At 43.7% G+C, this 14,359-nt stretch overlaps 1 protein-coding gene across 1 annotated transcript; it reads left to right on the forward strand.

Annotated features, from left to right (window-relative positions):
* The first annotated feature begins 2,956 nt into the window (after positions 1-2,956).
* LOC128417464 (interferon-induced transmembrane protein 5-like) lies at positions 2,957-6,947 on the forward strand. Its single transcript, XM_053396146.1, has 2 exons — positions 2,957-3,844; positions 5,948-6,947. The coding sequence occupies exons 1-2, from the start codon at positions 3,524-3,526 to the stop codon at positions 6,164-6,166; spliced, it is 540 nt and encodes a 179-aa protein (XP_053252121.1). The 5' UTR covers positions 2,957-3,523; the 3' UTR covers positions 6,167-6,947.
* The last annotated feature ends 7,412 nt before the right edge of the window (positions 6,948-14,359 follow it).

Consider the following 14,359-nt stretch of genomic DNA (forward strand, 5'->3'; position numbering starts at 1 on the left):
AGCTACAATGAGAATAAAAACAATCACGGAGGAGAGGGTAGCCTTCATGTTATACCCTCACACAGTGATCATACAGCAGCAGCAACTGCTCCACAGCCAGGGGAGTGACAGAGGAGGAGACTGACTATTTTGCCCTAGACTCACTCACCTGGGAATCACTTAGTAAGTGGACTTCATCCCCTTCTATTTGTAGTTTAAAACTTTGCTTAGAATTGTATACCTATATGAATTGTTCATCTTCTTTCCATTTTCCCCCTTCATAAAATAAATAATTGCTCTTGTTTTTATTAACAAGTGCTCTGTCCCTCCATTCCATATGCATCAGGAGAGGATGTGTAGGTATTGTTACTTTGGTGGGCTGCACTGGGGCTAACAGACTGAATTCTGGTAAGATGGAGGTCCATACCTGTAGCTGGTATGTGGCCTTTGACAGAAATAAGTTGCCCCATCTCTGGATTTGTAACTTTTCATTTCTCTCTGATCTCACTACTTTTCTCTCTCCCCCCTGCACCCCCCCCACCTGTCTAGTAAGGAAACCAATTCACACATCTGATCAAGTGGTGTTCAGAAGTCTATCCCATACCATAATACCATTGTTTAATCTTAAAACCCTCTACTTTTTGCTTAGCCTTCTTGCACTTTTTCTTCTAGCCATGTGATGGAGCCAAAGAAAAGAGACTGGGAGAACCTGATGTTCTAACATTTATACTGTAGTTATATATATAACCTTGACTTGCAAGCTTTTGAGCTTCTTTCACAGGCTACTTTTATAGCAGAGACCTGTGTTTATACAGCTTTGAGTTTTATAGGAAGACCAGTAAGGGAAAAGTCTCATTGACTTGTAATAGCTGTAAGAAAGAAAATGCCTCTTCTGTGCAACAGATACAGGGGTGAGTTCTATCCTCCTTTGTGCTAGTGTTGGAAAGCCTGCCACTATCATACTGTATCCCTCCTTTTTCATTATTAGGGCCAAAGGGCTGCAGTTCAGTTGGTCAGATCCACTGGCATCACAATGGACTTAATGATCCTTGTCACAAAGGAAGGGCCACCTGCTGCAGTAAACAGAAATCAGTTGTAGGGCAACTCAGCAAATAATTTCATACATAAATCCAGTTGACTGAATTTTGAAAGACACGGAGCTCATTTACTTTTAATAGTTGTAGGGAAGGGTTTTGTTTCTTTTCTTTTTCGCAAGCAAAGCGAGTCAGGTGGGTATGATAAAAGCTGCCCTTGATAAAAAAATCCCTACAGAATCTTTGTCCTTTAAGCTTAGGACCAAGTTATAAGGTGACAGTCCTAAACAATAAACATGATTGCTTGTTATGGAGGGTGGGTGATATTGGTGTCCAGACTGAGATCTCTCTAGTGCACAGAGAGGAGAGAGGTGCTGGGGAAAAGAGAGACAGGTAATGGAGACACCTGGTCCATTTCCATACATCTTTGCATTTCCTCTAGCCCAGCGTGTTCTATTGCCCATAGAGATCTGAAACACAGGGCAATTCTCTGCCTTTCTTTTTTGGGGTGCAAACACTTCACTGTCAGATTCACCATGACATAGTATGATAACCCTTGCAGTTATGTTATTGTTGGGTAATCCAATAGCTACCAGAGTTACAAACATTTTTTCAAGTTCTACTAGCAGCAGCAGCAGCACAAACATCAGCGGTGTGCTAACAGCCATACAGGAGTGATACAGAGCCAAACTGACTACAATGCAGGAGAACCCTTAACTGTAAAACAGGTACACTGTTCTAATGTTTTTATTAACAGTGGCAGTAGGAGGAGAATGTCTTTAAGTCTTTGTACTCTAATGCAAATCCCTTCCTCTAAATTGCCTGCAAAGCTCAAGTTATTCCCACAGGAAGGAAACACAGGTGCAGCTCAACTGTTGTAGCTGTTTTCTCCACTTCACCCTCCTGGGGCTGATAGCAGCTTCAGGAAAGTGATTTGAATCCAGTAAGTAATGCAGGGGGGAAAGTTAAACACCTGTACCTCAAGCACTACAGCTCTGATCAAAGGGTTCAGCCAGACTTGCTTGTCTCACTGCTTTCCCCTAGGGAATCCCAATCTTTACCGCTGAATCAGAGCAAATATCCATCAGGTTTTCTCAGGAGTGAGGTTGGTGCCAACCTAGCAGTTCGAAAGCATGTCAAAGTACAAGTAGATAAATAGGTACCGCTCCGGCAGGAAGGTAAACAGCATTTCTGCTCTGGTTCGCCAGAAGAGGCTTAGTCATGCTGGCCACATGACCCAGAAACTGTACGCCAGCTCCCTTGGCCATTAAAGTGAGATGAGCGCCACAACCCCAGAATCATCCATGACTGGACCTAACGGTCAGGGGTCCCTTTACCTTTATTGCTCAACAGCAGAAATTCCAGCAGTGGGGCAAGGGCAAAACCACTCAGACCCATGCCTAGAAAGCATGGGAGAAGTGGGAAATTGCTTGGACCTGTGTTTTCTAGGCACAGGACAAGCACAATTCTAGATGAGATCAAAGTTAGAACTCACAAGAAAGTAAGAAGAGCATGATGGATCAAGCCAATGACCCAGCCAGCCCAGCATCCTGTTCTGAAAGTGGCCACCCAAATGCATGTGGGAAATCCTCAAGTAGGACCAGAGAGCAAGAACACTCTGTCCTACCGTGGTTTCTGGCATACTGCTGCTGACCATGGAGGCAGATCATAGTTATCATCAATGGTAGTCATTGGTAGCCTCCTCCTCCATGAATTTGTCCAATCCTGCTTTAAACCCATCTAAAATGGCGGCCATCACTGCCCCCTGCGAGGTCAAATTCTATAGTTTAACACCCTGTGCTTTCTTCTAGTGGTTTTTAAAATATTTTTCTAAGTCAATAGCACAAACACTTTGCATCTTCTTGGTTCAGCCCACCATTTCTACATTTTGCAATCTACATTAAACAGTCCTCATCTGTTTAATATAGATTGTAAAATGCAGAGATGGTGGGCTGAACCAGACACAATGCAGTCATCAGCTGGCTTTTTGCTTTGTTGTTTTTCAGCCCTGCCAAAGTAAGGCCTCAAAAAATTAATTGAAAACTCATGAAGGCAACAGATTTATACAATCTATACAAAGAGAAACCAGAGTATGTCCGCTGGCTTTTAAAACCTTGTAACCTACAAGTGCAAGGGGAAAACACTGGAAGGGTAAGAAGCAGGAGACATTTCTGCAGGGATGGGGGTAAAAACCCCTACAAGATAAGGTTTGTTAGCTCTGTCTGCCCTTACCTGATGATCTCACACATGAGAGCACTTGCCCTGTAAGTAGCACCTTGTCGTGCTCCAGTTTGTATCTGTCCTGTACTTGTCTTTGAAGGCAAGTGCCTGAATTGCTGGAGCAATCTGAGATGGCGTTGGGCCAACACCAACCACAGGGTTATAAAAAGCACTCCTTGTCCAAGGGAGCGAGGGCAGGCTTGGAAACCAAACAGTTCTCTCAGTCCTGGCAAAGCATTTCTGATAACCACAGTCAAACCAGAGCTGCAATTTCCCTGTTTTATATATAGATGGAGATGAATCTGTGCCTTGGCTGGGCGCTATATAAACGGCTGTCCCTGCCTTCCCCCGCTCACAGGCTGCCACTGCTAGGAAACAGTGTGATTCCCCCAAGGAAACTGTGTGTGATTCCTCCAACTGGAGCCATGGACACTTCTTATCCTCGTGAAGACTACCTGCCCATGTCTTCCCGTAAGCAGGAACCTTCTCCAACGGTCATCACTGTCAAGCCTCCGGTGGTCCCCCGCGACTATATGATTTGGTCCGTATTCAACACTATCTACATGAACCTGTGTTGCCTTGGCTTTGTCGCCCTTGCTTATTCTGTCAAGGTAGGAAGATTCTCCACTGGTTCTTATCTCTTGGGCCCTGCACTGGGGCTACATATTTGCCCGGAATGGCCCCTCCAGAGAATTCTGGTTGAGAGCAATTCCCAGAGGGTAGCTGTGGTATTTGGTGGCATCAGTTACACAGAATCTGCTATGGAACCTTAGAGATAAGGAGGAAAGCATTTCAGTCTATCTTGGGGTAGTGGACATATCTAGGCATAATGATGAAGAGTGCTGTGAAACTCTAGAGCCTGTCTCTTACTGTTTCACACAGCAATTCCATTCTATAGTTCCTCTTCTAAAAACAACAGGACAGATTGCAACCCTGAATTTAAGTTTTAAAACGCTGCTTTCCCCAGGGGATTGTAGCATGCATTTCAAGTGGGTCCGGTATAATATTTTTTCCATTTCTCTCTGTTCTCCGAATTATGAAGCACTTTTAAAAAGGCAAAGGAAACAGAAGTAGAAATTGAAGTAGAAATATCTAGTAATCGAGGAAATACCACAAACTCACTGCACCATAACCTGGTCATATGTGAAACTGCTGGAAGGAGAGTTGAATTCCTGGATAGCTGTGGTTTTACATGAAAGTTTAAAGAGCAAAATACAGGATAACAGAGACAAAAATTTACACTTGGTACAGAAATGTGACTTCAGGAATCACTCGATGGCTACTAAATGTTATACCTGATAGAGCACATGCTTCAAACAGTTCATTTTTATGCAGATGACATTTCCCAGTATGTAGCTGCAGAAAATAAATTTGGGAAGGAACCAAATTCTCCCCACCTCTATGTACACCAGTCTTTATAGCTTATTGTTTGTAATATTGTATTGTTCAGGAGAATGCTATGCCTTTTAAGAGCTGTGACACCCAAAAATATTTCAAGGAAATGTTTCTTGGTATGGAGATTAATGGGGAGAAAGTCTTAGCTACTGCATATTGTGAACTAGGCTGTTATTTAAAGGTGCAGGAGTAGCACCAGCAAAATAAAGAAAGAAAGAAGTTAGCTATCCTGAAGTGAAGCAAAGATTGTAAAGGACGCACAGGGGCAAGAGTACAATAAAATGTATAGGATCAATTTGTGGTGTGTCATGACGTTCCTTCCATTCCCACTGGCTCAGGCTGATTTGTTGATAGTTCATTAAATTGTGTAATTAATAGTCTGCAGAGAGGAAATGGGATTAAGAGTTGGGACAGGCTATTGTAAAGGCACTGTAACCAATATTTCAACACATTCCCACATGCGGAGCTACTGCTAAGTCAGTGATTTATCCAGAGATAAGAAAGCTACTGTACACTCTCTTTGGTTTGTGATTGATGTAATGATTGTAAAAAATTATTTATGTATTTATTAAATTTGTTAGTCATTTTGTCTTGCCCAGGGTAACCCAAAATGGCTTACAAAGAATTAGGTTGGCATTTAACATAACAGGAAAGAAACAGCAGTAACATGTAAGTGACCAGAATCTCTCTAGACCTGGAAAAGGAGTTTGGAAAGCCAGGCTGGAGAGATGGGTGTGGGTTGGGAATCAACGTTATGTAGTGAATAGCAGAAGTAAAATAGGTCACTGGTTCTAGAGGGCTGGAACGAGGATGTGCCATACTTCTGTCCCTGTGAAAGCTCCAGCTTGTGCATCCACTGGCCTACTGAGCATCCACTGGCCTATAAGTGCATGGAGCATCTTATGCTGCCACTTTGGGACTTCTAGCACTAAACGGATGTGTATGGAATGCAGCAACAAGTGCTCACTATAAGGCAATGCCAGCTTGTTTGGGCTTCTGTAAACCATTCCTACATCTGGATGGTGTCACGTGTGCCAACCATCACCCACCCAATTTGCTTTGTGAACTTCAGGGGAATAGAATGAGGACTGACCCCAATACCACAGGCACTGTGTAGACCAAAGAGACTGACCAAATCCAGCTCCCAGATATGCGTAGCTGTCTTGACATAGTTGCTTCTAACATTGTGACTCCAGTTTTGGGTGTTGTCCTTCTCAGTTGTGTTGTTCTGCTCTACACAGGGGTTTTCCCTTCCCCATCGCTTTCTTTCTGTGTAGCCTTACTAATACTCTGTGCCTTTTCCTTCTTCTTTCTTGAAGGCACGGGATCAGAAGGTGTCCGGTGACCTGGAAGCTGCCCATCGCTACGGATCCAAAGCCAGGTGCTACAATGTCCTTGCCACAGTGTGGAATGTGGTGCTGCCGCTCATGCTCATTGCTCTGGTGATCACGGGCGTCCTCCACCTCTCCAAGCTGGCTCAGGAGTCCATGGACTTTTTGGCTTACAGACTCTTTCCTAACGATGATGACAAGAAGTGAGCCGAGGGTCTCGAGCATTCCTGTGAATGTATTTTTGACCATTAATATGGCTCTTTACTGAAACTGTCAACTGGTGTAACTCAACCACTATGCACTACAAAACATCTGCTAGCTGTAATTCAGGTCATCTGGTGCACTATACTGATGCATTAATGTACCTTGGAACTCATCTCCCAGGTCACCCTTTGGGGTTGCAGCAGACGAAGAAATTAATCCTTGGCGTTCTTCATAAACTCACGGCTGAGCTGCCCATCACAGTGTTTGTTCTCTCTGTCTCTCATCTTCCTCTATGCTGGGCTTTCACACACTTGGCAAACATGCAACAACCATACAGAAAGCAGATAGCCCAAGATATACTGATAAAACTATTAAATATACTTGTGTAAACTGCATACTATATTTACACCATGCATACTATTTGTCTTTTATTTTTGCTAGTTTGTGTGTTTTCAGTGTAGTTTCTATCTGCAGGAGGTTTGTACGAATATTAGTGAACGTATGTTGAGGCATATGTGTTAAATTATACAAAAAATGTGATCTTTATTCTTTATTGGACAGTTATTCAATCTGTTATTAAATAATTAGTTTCCATGGTGACTGCTGATTGGTATATGTTCAGACATGTGGTGGCTTATCTACAGAGACATATTTAATCTATTAGGAAGGATCCTAAAGTCACCATTTTTTATCTTGTATTAACAAATCAGGTGGATAATAATTACCCTAGAACCTTTTTATGTTTCCTTAGGTACAAACCTTAGAACATTCTCTTTAAAGCTGCATTTTCATAGAATAGAATCATAGAATCATAGAATCATAGAGTTGGAAGAGACCACAAGGGCCATCGAGTCCAACCCCCTGCCAAGCAGGAAACACCATCAGAGCACTCCTGACATATGGTTGTCAAGCCTTTGCTTAAAGACCTCCAAAGAAGGAGACTCCACCACACTCCTTGGCAGCAAATTCCACTGTCGAACAGCTCTTACTGTCAGGAAGTTCTTCCTAATGTTTAGGTGGAATCTTCTTTCTTGTAGTTTGGATCCATTGCTCCGTGTCCGCTTCTCTGGAGCAGCAGAAAACAACCTTTCTCCCTCCTCTATGTGACATCCTTTTATATATTTGAACATGGCTATCATATCACCCCTTAACCTCCTCTTCTCCAGGCTAAACATGCCCAGCTCCCTTAGCCGTTCCTCATAAGGCATCGTTTCCAGGCCTTTGACCATTTTGGTTGCCCTCCTCTGGACACGTTCCAGTTTGTCAGTGTCCTTCTTGAACTGTGGTGCCCAGAACTGGACACAGTACTCCAGGTGAGGTCTGACCAGAGCAGAATACAGTGGCACTATTACTTCCCTTGATCTAGATGCTATACTCCTATTGATGCAGCCCAGAATTGCATTGGCTTTTTTAGCTGCCGCGTCACACTGTTGGCTCATGTCTAGTTTGTGGTCAACCAAGACTCCTAGATCCTTTTCACATGTAGTGCTCTCAAGCCAGGTGTCACCCATCTTGTATTTGTGCCTCTCATTTTTTTTTTTGCCCAAGTGCAATACTTTACATTTCTCCCTGTTAAAATTCATCTTGTTTGTTTTGGCCCAGTTCTCTAATCTGTCAAGGTCGTTTTGAAGTGTGATCCTGTCCTCTGGGGTGTTAGCCACCCCTCCCAGTTTGGTGTCATCTGCAAATTTGATCAGGATGCCCTTGAGTCCATCATCCAAGTCGTTGATAAAGATGTTGAATAAGACCGGGCCCAAGACAGAACCCTGTGGCACCCCACTAGTCACTCTTCTCCAGGATGAAGAAGAATCATTGATGAGCACCCTTTGGGTTCGGTCAGTCAGCCAGTTACAAATCCACTGAGTGGTAGCATAGTCAAGACCGCATTTTACCAGCTTCTTTACAAGAATATCATGGGGCACCTTGTCAAATGCCTTGCTGAAATCAAGGTAGGCTACATCCACTGCATTCCCTTCATCTACCAGGCTTGTAATTCTGTCAAAAAACGAGATCAGGTTAGTCTGACATGACTTATTTTTCAGAAATCCATGCTGACTATTGGTGATCACAGCATTCCTTTCTAGGTGCTCACAGACTGTTTGCTTAATGATCTGCTCCAGAATCTTCCCTGGTATTGATGTCAGACTGATTGGGCGGTAATTATTTGGGTCCTCTCTTTTCCCCTTTTTGAAAATAGGGACAACATTTGCCCTCCTCCAGTCTGCCGGGACTTCGCCTGTTTTCCAGGAATTCTCAAAGATGACTGCCAGTGGTTCTGAAATCACATCTGCCAGTTCTCTTAATACTCTTGGATGCAGTTCATCTGGCCCTGGAGACTTGAATACATCTAGACTAGCCAAGTATTCTTGTACTATCTCCTTAGTTATTCTGGGCTGTGTTTCCTCTGCTGAATCCTTTGCTCCAAATTCTTCAGGTCGGGCATTGTTTTCTTTATTGGAGAAGACTGAGGCAAAGAAGGCATTGAGGAGTTCAGCCCTTTCTGTGTCCCCTGTTTGCATTTCACCATCTTCTCCTCTGAGTGACCCCACTGTTTCTTTGTTCTTCCTTTTGCTACGAACATACCCATAAAAGCCTTTTTTGTTGCTTTTAACCTCTCTAGCAAGCCTGAGTTCATTCTGTGCTTTAGCTTTTCTGACTTTGTGTCTACACGTGCTGGCTATTTGTTTGAATTCCTCTTTGGTGGTTTCCCCCCTTTTCCATTTTTCGTACACATCCTTTTTTTAATCTTAACTCAGTTAAAAGTTCTTTAGATAGCCACCCTGGCTTCTTTAGGCACCTTCCATGTTTCCGTCTCATTTTCTTCTTCCCTGACTTCAGGCTATCTTGTTACTATTTAAGTACCATAATTAAATAATTCTACAAGTTACCATTCTGTTGTGCAAGTCTGTATTAATAGAAACAAAATGGGTTGTGTCACCTGGGTTTTCAACCTGTATTTCACAGCAATAAGAACTGGACACCCATTTTAATATTAACACAAACACAAGGCTTTGATGGGTTCACTCAGGTCCAGAAGCACAATGCCTGTGGGCAACTTTTCGGAATGGCCCTTCATTTATGCAAACACTCCTCCATATCTACAGCCTTGAAGGCTGCAGCCACAAAACAAACATGTAAGCATGAGATTTCATGGAACAGTGGGAGGAATACAGACACGTGCCAATTGACTTGGCCAAGGTGAGAAGAGGGCACAGGAGACAGTGACAGAAATGAGTTTGGCAGAAGCTTCAAGTATCCTCAAAGTACAATCATACACATATTCACTCCTATGGTCAGTGGGGCTTCCTCCCAAGGAAGTGTGCATGGGCTTTCTACTTAAATCTATATTTAAAAGTGAGGTCAAGATAATGTTGCATAATGCATCATGGACCAAGAGTCTCACTTCTCTAGAGATAGCTTGTTTTAGATGGGCATGTGCTTGAAGAAACACCCCAAACCATTTGAAAACATTCAGACATGGTCTGTGCTGGTTCAGATAGCTTTAGACCTGGCCAGCTTTATTGGTAGAAAGTCCAAAACTGGTGCAAGTCCAAAACTGTGAGCATTCACCCTTATGTAATAAGGTGCTCATGACCTCTCAGTTCGGCTTTCATTTTGAATGCCGAGTTGGGGAACCTTAAGTCTATGGGCTGCAGGTGGCCCTTTAGGGCTCAAAGATCTCCCCAGGCTCTACTCATCCTCACTGGTTCTGGCTCCTAGCCAGAGTGTCCCTTTCTGGCTAGAATGTGTCCTTGTTCTCTGATAGTGCTTCTTGCTTCTCTGGACAAATGACTGAGAGAGGCGTGCAGATGCCTGTGGAAACTAACCCCCCGTACAGAAAGAAAATTTGTGTTCCTTGCTCTGCCCACATTTGCCTCTGGCCCTGTCCAACACTGGCATGCAGCCTCTGGAAAGGAATGCGGCCCTCAAGCTGAAAAAGTCCCCCCCCCCGCAGCAAAGGCATAAATGCAACATCTGCACATATTTCCGTGAGTCGGTTTACACCAGTTTGCTGCTAATACTCAAACCTGGATCCCAATAGCAAAGTGCAAACACTTGCATGTAATCGTTCCTTTGCTGTTTTCATGTGCTGTCAGGCAACCGTCTCACACCTTGCTATTCTTGCTGATCAGAGTCCCTGATAAATAAATGCACCTACTTTCACAATGAAGCAATTACAGTGGCACAAACATGGCCTTCGAGGAAATGACTTGTGGTAATTTATCAAGCAGGGACGGATGCCAGCAGTCTCACACATTCACGTATTATCTTTCTCAGTTTACACGAAATACAGAGTTAACAGCAGTGCGAAAACTCATCTGAAAAAGTAAAGATAAATGCAATTAAATAATCACAAAGGTGTCTGTATATATCTGCATTCCTGACCTACTACTGATATATAGGTACAAAATAACCAAAGCATCACATGCCAGGATATTTCTGCCTTGCTTGGCCATTTTGTATTTCTCGGAAGATGTTCTGCTAAATGGCTATTGGTTCACAACCCCTGGATCACATTCCTCCAAGGCTGACCTGTCATTATATTCCTGGCTACATTTAAGAACAGGGACTGCAGTGTAGTGCAAAACTGTAATTTAAGAGTTTTGCCTCTCTCTCCTCATGTCAAGTGTTCATGTACTGCTGTTTGTTCTAAAATAGTTCCCTAGCATAAAAAGGCAGCTTTCATCTTTGGTCACACGCCGGTCGTCTGTCCTGGCCATTATCTCTTTTGCCTGCCAGGGTGGCAGGTTTCCCACAGAACAAGGTTATTTCAATCCAGGATAATAGCAGTGAAGTTCTGCACTTTGAAGCCTTTGTGGCTAGCTGCTTTGTGGCTTTGCTTTAACATTGCACTCCCATGTTTTCAGCATGCTTTTGCTTGATGGTGGCATGAAATTGCCAGCACTGCTGAAAGCCCTGGGACAATAACAGTGTTGTTATTATCAGCTATATATTGCAGCCTGTGGCTTTGGAAAACCAATGGGATGTGCCATCCACTAATAGAACTCTTTCATTAGCATCTTGACTGAGCGAAACAGAAAGCTAATTGGGTAGTGCACAGACACACATCTTTCAGTGGGCAGAATGCTGGCTGAAGCACCTTTTTACCTTTAATTGGAGCACTTATTCCTGATTTTCAGATTGGTTATAATATTTTTTGGTTTGTGCAGGACTTGCTTCTACTAGTTAGTGAAGTTCACCCCCCATTTAAGGATGAAATCCTGTGCATACATACTGGTAAAGTTCCCATTAGTTCCTGTGTCTAGGAAATGGGGAGCTGGCCTGTTCTGAATGAAGTTGCATTCCCCCTGAAGGAGCAGGTTCATCGCTTGGGAATGCTCCTGGATCCAGCTTTGTCCCGGGAGGACCAGGTGGCTAGGAGCCCCTATTTGCAGTTCTGGCTAGTTGACCAGCTATATCAGTTCATGGACTGGGCTAGCTTTGCCACAGTGATCCACGTGATGGTAACCTTACCTCCCAGCTAGATTACTGTACTGCACTCTATATGGGGCTTTTCTTGAAGATACTTTGGAGGTTGTGGTGGTGCAGAATTCTGCTGCTCGATTAGGGAGGAGGGTGTTAAGTCAGTCTCCATGAACTGCATTGGCTGCCTATTCATTTCCAATCTTACTTCAAAGCATTTCATTGGTTTACAAGGCTCTGAAAAACTGGGACCCAAGTACCTGATGGAGCATCTCATCCAGTATGTGCCAAACTGACAGTTAAGATCTCTAGAAGGGTTCCTCTTTGTGGCCCAACACTTTGGCAGAGTCTGGGGTGGCAGTGACCCATGTAAGAGCCTTCTTAGTTGTGGTACCCTCCTTCTGGACGCGTGTCAGGTGTCTTCTCTACTTCAGTTTCACAGTTTGCTTAAGCAGCACCTTTCCCCCACAATCCTTTGGGCCCTTGTGAAATGTGAACAGTTTGATTTAGTTTATCATAACTATTTTCTTGCTGCTTTTCGTTTTAGTTGTGTGTCATCTGATATTTTATTGCATACTTCTATGTGAGCTGCTCTAGGATTTATTTATGAGATAATATATAAGACCCATTGAACACTGTGCAACTTACTTCTGAGTAAACATGCATAAAATTGAGGTGCAACTCTCTGAGAATGAAAACAAAGATGTTTGCAGGTCTTTGTAACACCTTCAAGACTTCTGGCAAGGCCTGCTCTTATTTTGAGGACAGTGGCCCTAAATTTAGTCCCATCGAAAGTAATGGGACTAAGTTTGTCACATTGGTTAAAGTGGGACTTATAGTGTGATCCCTGTGCAAGTTTGCTCAAAAGTAAGTCCCATTATTCCCAGTTAGGATATATAGGACTACCACCTAAGCCGTGACCAGTTTAGCTGGGTCTACTGAAGAAACAGTAATTCAGAATGGATTCCTTCATGCTTAATCCTCTCCCACTAAAATCAATGGGATTCAAAAGAAGTCCCTTACTTTGGTTGCATTGTACCCAACACAGGTATCTCTCAGGCCCTTCAACATGGGGAACTGTGCTGATTACATAGAAGGCCTCTGTCCTGGATTGCAGAGTCCCCTTTAAATAAAATTGTTCTCATCTTCAGTCCAGTACTTTCCTGTACCTCTGAGATCCCCAGTCCCACAGATGTTCCCCCTCGGTGGGTCATTCTTACATGTACATGCATAGAATTGATGTCTAAGTGTGAAATGAAACCTGCATCCCTCAAGCCAACTACAAAAGGGGGAAAGAACAAGTTTGGGGGAGAGGGTTCCCTCCCACTGACCCACCCAGCCAATGTGGTTTTCTGATGATTAGGGGTATGAGTGGTTTGGTTTTTTTTAAAAAAAAAGACAGGTCTTGATTCTCAGCCAGACTAATTACAGGGCAGAAAGCCTCGTTTCTCTCCCTCCTTAAACATTCCCACATGCTGACATGAAGCTTGCAGTCTTTTTATACATCTGTGTTGGTTTGGGATTTCTTGAATGTGTTTGAACAGAAGCTCCTCCTTTGCCGATATTTAGTTTTCTTGTCCACATGCCTTGTGTGTTAACACGATACCAGGTGGGTGAGAGAAAGAGATGCAGGCAATACGTCAAGTGCAGAAATGAGGCACATTATTTGCTGCTTGGTCTTTTAAATGAGGTTGGAAAGCATATTGAGGCCCCAACTTTAAGGAGCCGCTAAACACCTTCAGAACAACTCCAGAAAGACAAACAAAACCATTTCAAACTCCACCTATGTGACCTGGTGACATAGATCAGGTCAAGCCACAGATGGACACCTTGCAAAACTCTCCTCAGCAATTGAGCTCACTGGGTGGCCTTGGTCAAATCATTATCTTTCACCTGAACAAATCACATAGGGTTGATTGGAGGAGCAGGGAGAGACATTACGCCTTGTAGATTTACAATAATAATTTGCTGAATCAGCACAACCTTGACCAGCAGGAGCAAACAACTTTTCTTTCTTTCTGTTGAGGGACACATTCCCTCAGGGGCAATTCGTTGAGGGACACATGTCAGTGGTGTGTGGATTCAGAACCAATTATATGTGGAGCCAGAGACAAGCGCTTTGGATTAACACAATTGAAATTGCTTCAGTTTGCACCATGGTTCCCTTGTATTACAATTCCCAGCTCCTCAGGTTTACTCAGCACACCCCATGGGGTTTGAAAAGCTTCATCGCTATTCCCCTGAGTTAAGAGGCTGTGTCTCTTCCTGGAGGTTGCAGGTGCATCTTTAACCATCCTGATGAGGTTACATTGCCAATCTGTGAGCCCTTTCCTGCTGGGCAAGAAAGAAGCACCCCATCCTGGTACCCTGTTTCCAGCATCTAAGGATCCCCTTGTGGTAATGTTTTGCAGGTGCCAGGTCTGCACTGTTTGGCCTGAAATCTTACAAACACACTCCAGCACTGCAATGCTCTCAGATGTAGGGCATCCCAAGCAAGGCTGTTTTAAGCATATCCAGCACCGTGGTGCAAAGATCCCCCCCCACCCCGTTTCCCAGAGTTGTCAAACTTTTCTAAGGGGTGGAACCACTGGACTTACTCCCAAGTAAGCAGGTGTAAGATTGCAGCCTTTCGTGCTGCTTCTCCTGCATTCTCCCTGTTCCTTCTCCTCACTTTCCTCAAAATGTGAAATCCTTGCATCTAATAGGAAAAAAATCTACTGACAGGGTTAGGGTTAGGGAGCTCACCCTGTCACAGGGATTTGAACCGCTGAC

This window comes from Podarcis raffonei, chromosome 1 (assembly GCF_027172205.1).
Source record: "Podarcis raffonei isolate rPodRaf1 chromosome 1, rPodRaf1.pri, whole genome shotgun sequence".
NCBI classification, from domain to species: Eukaryota; Metazoa; Chordata; class Lepidosauria; order Squamata; family Lacertidae; genus Podarcis; species Podarcis raffonei.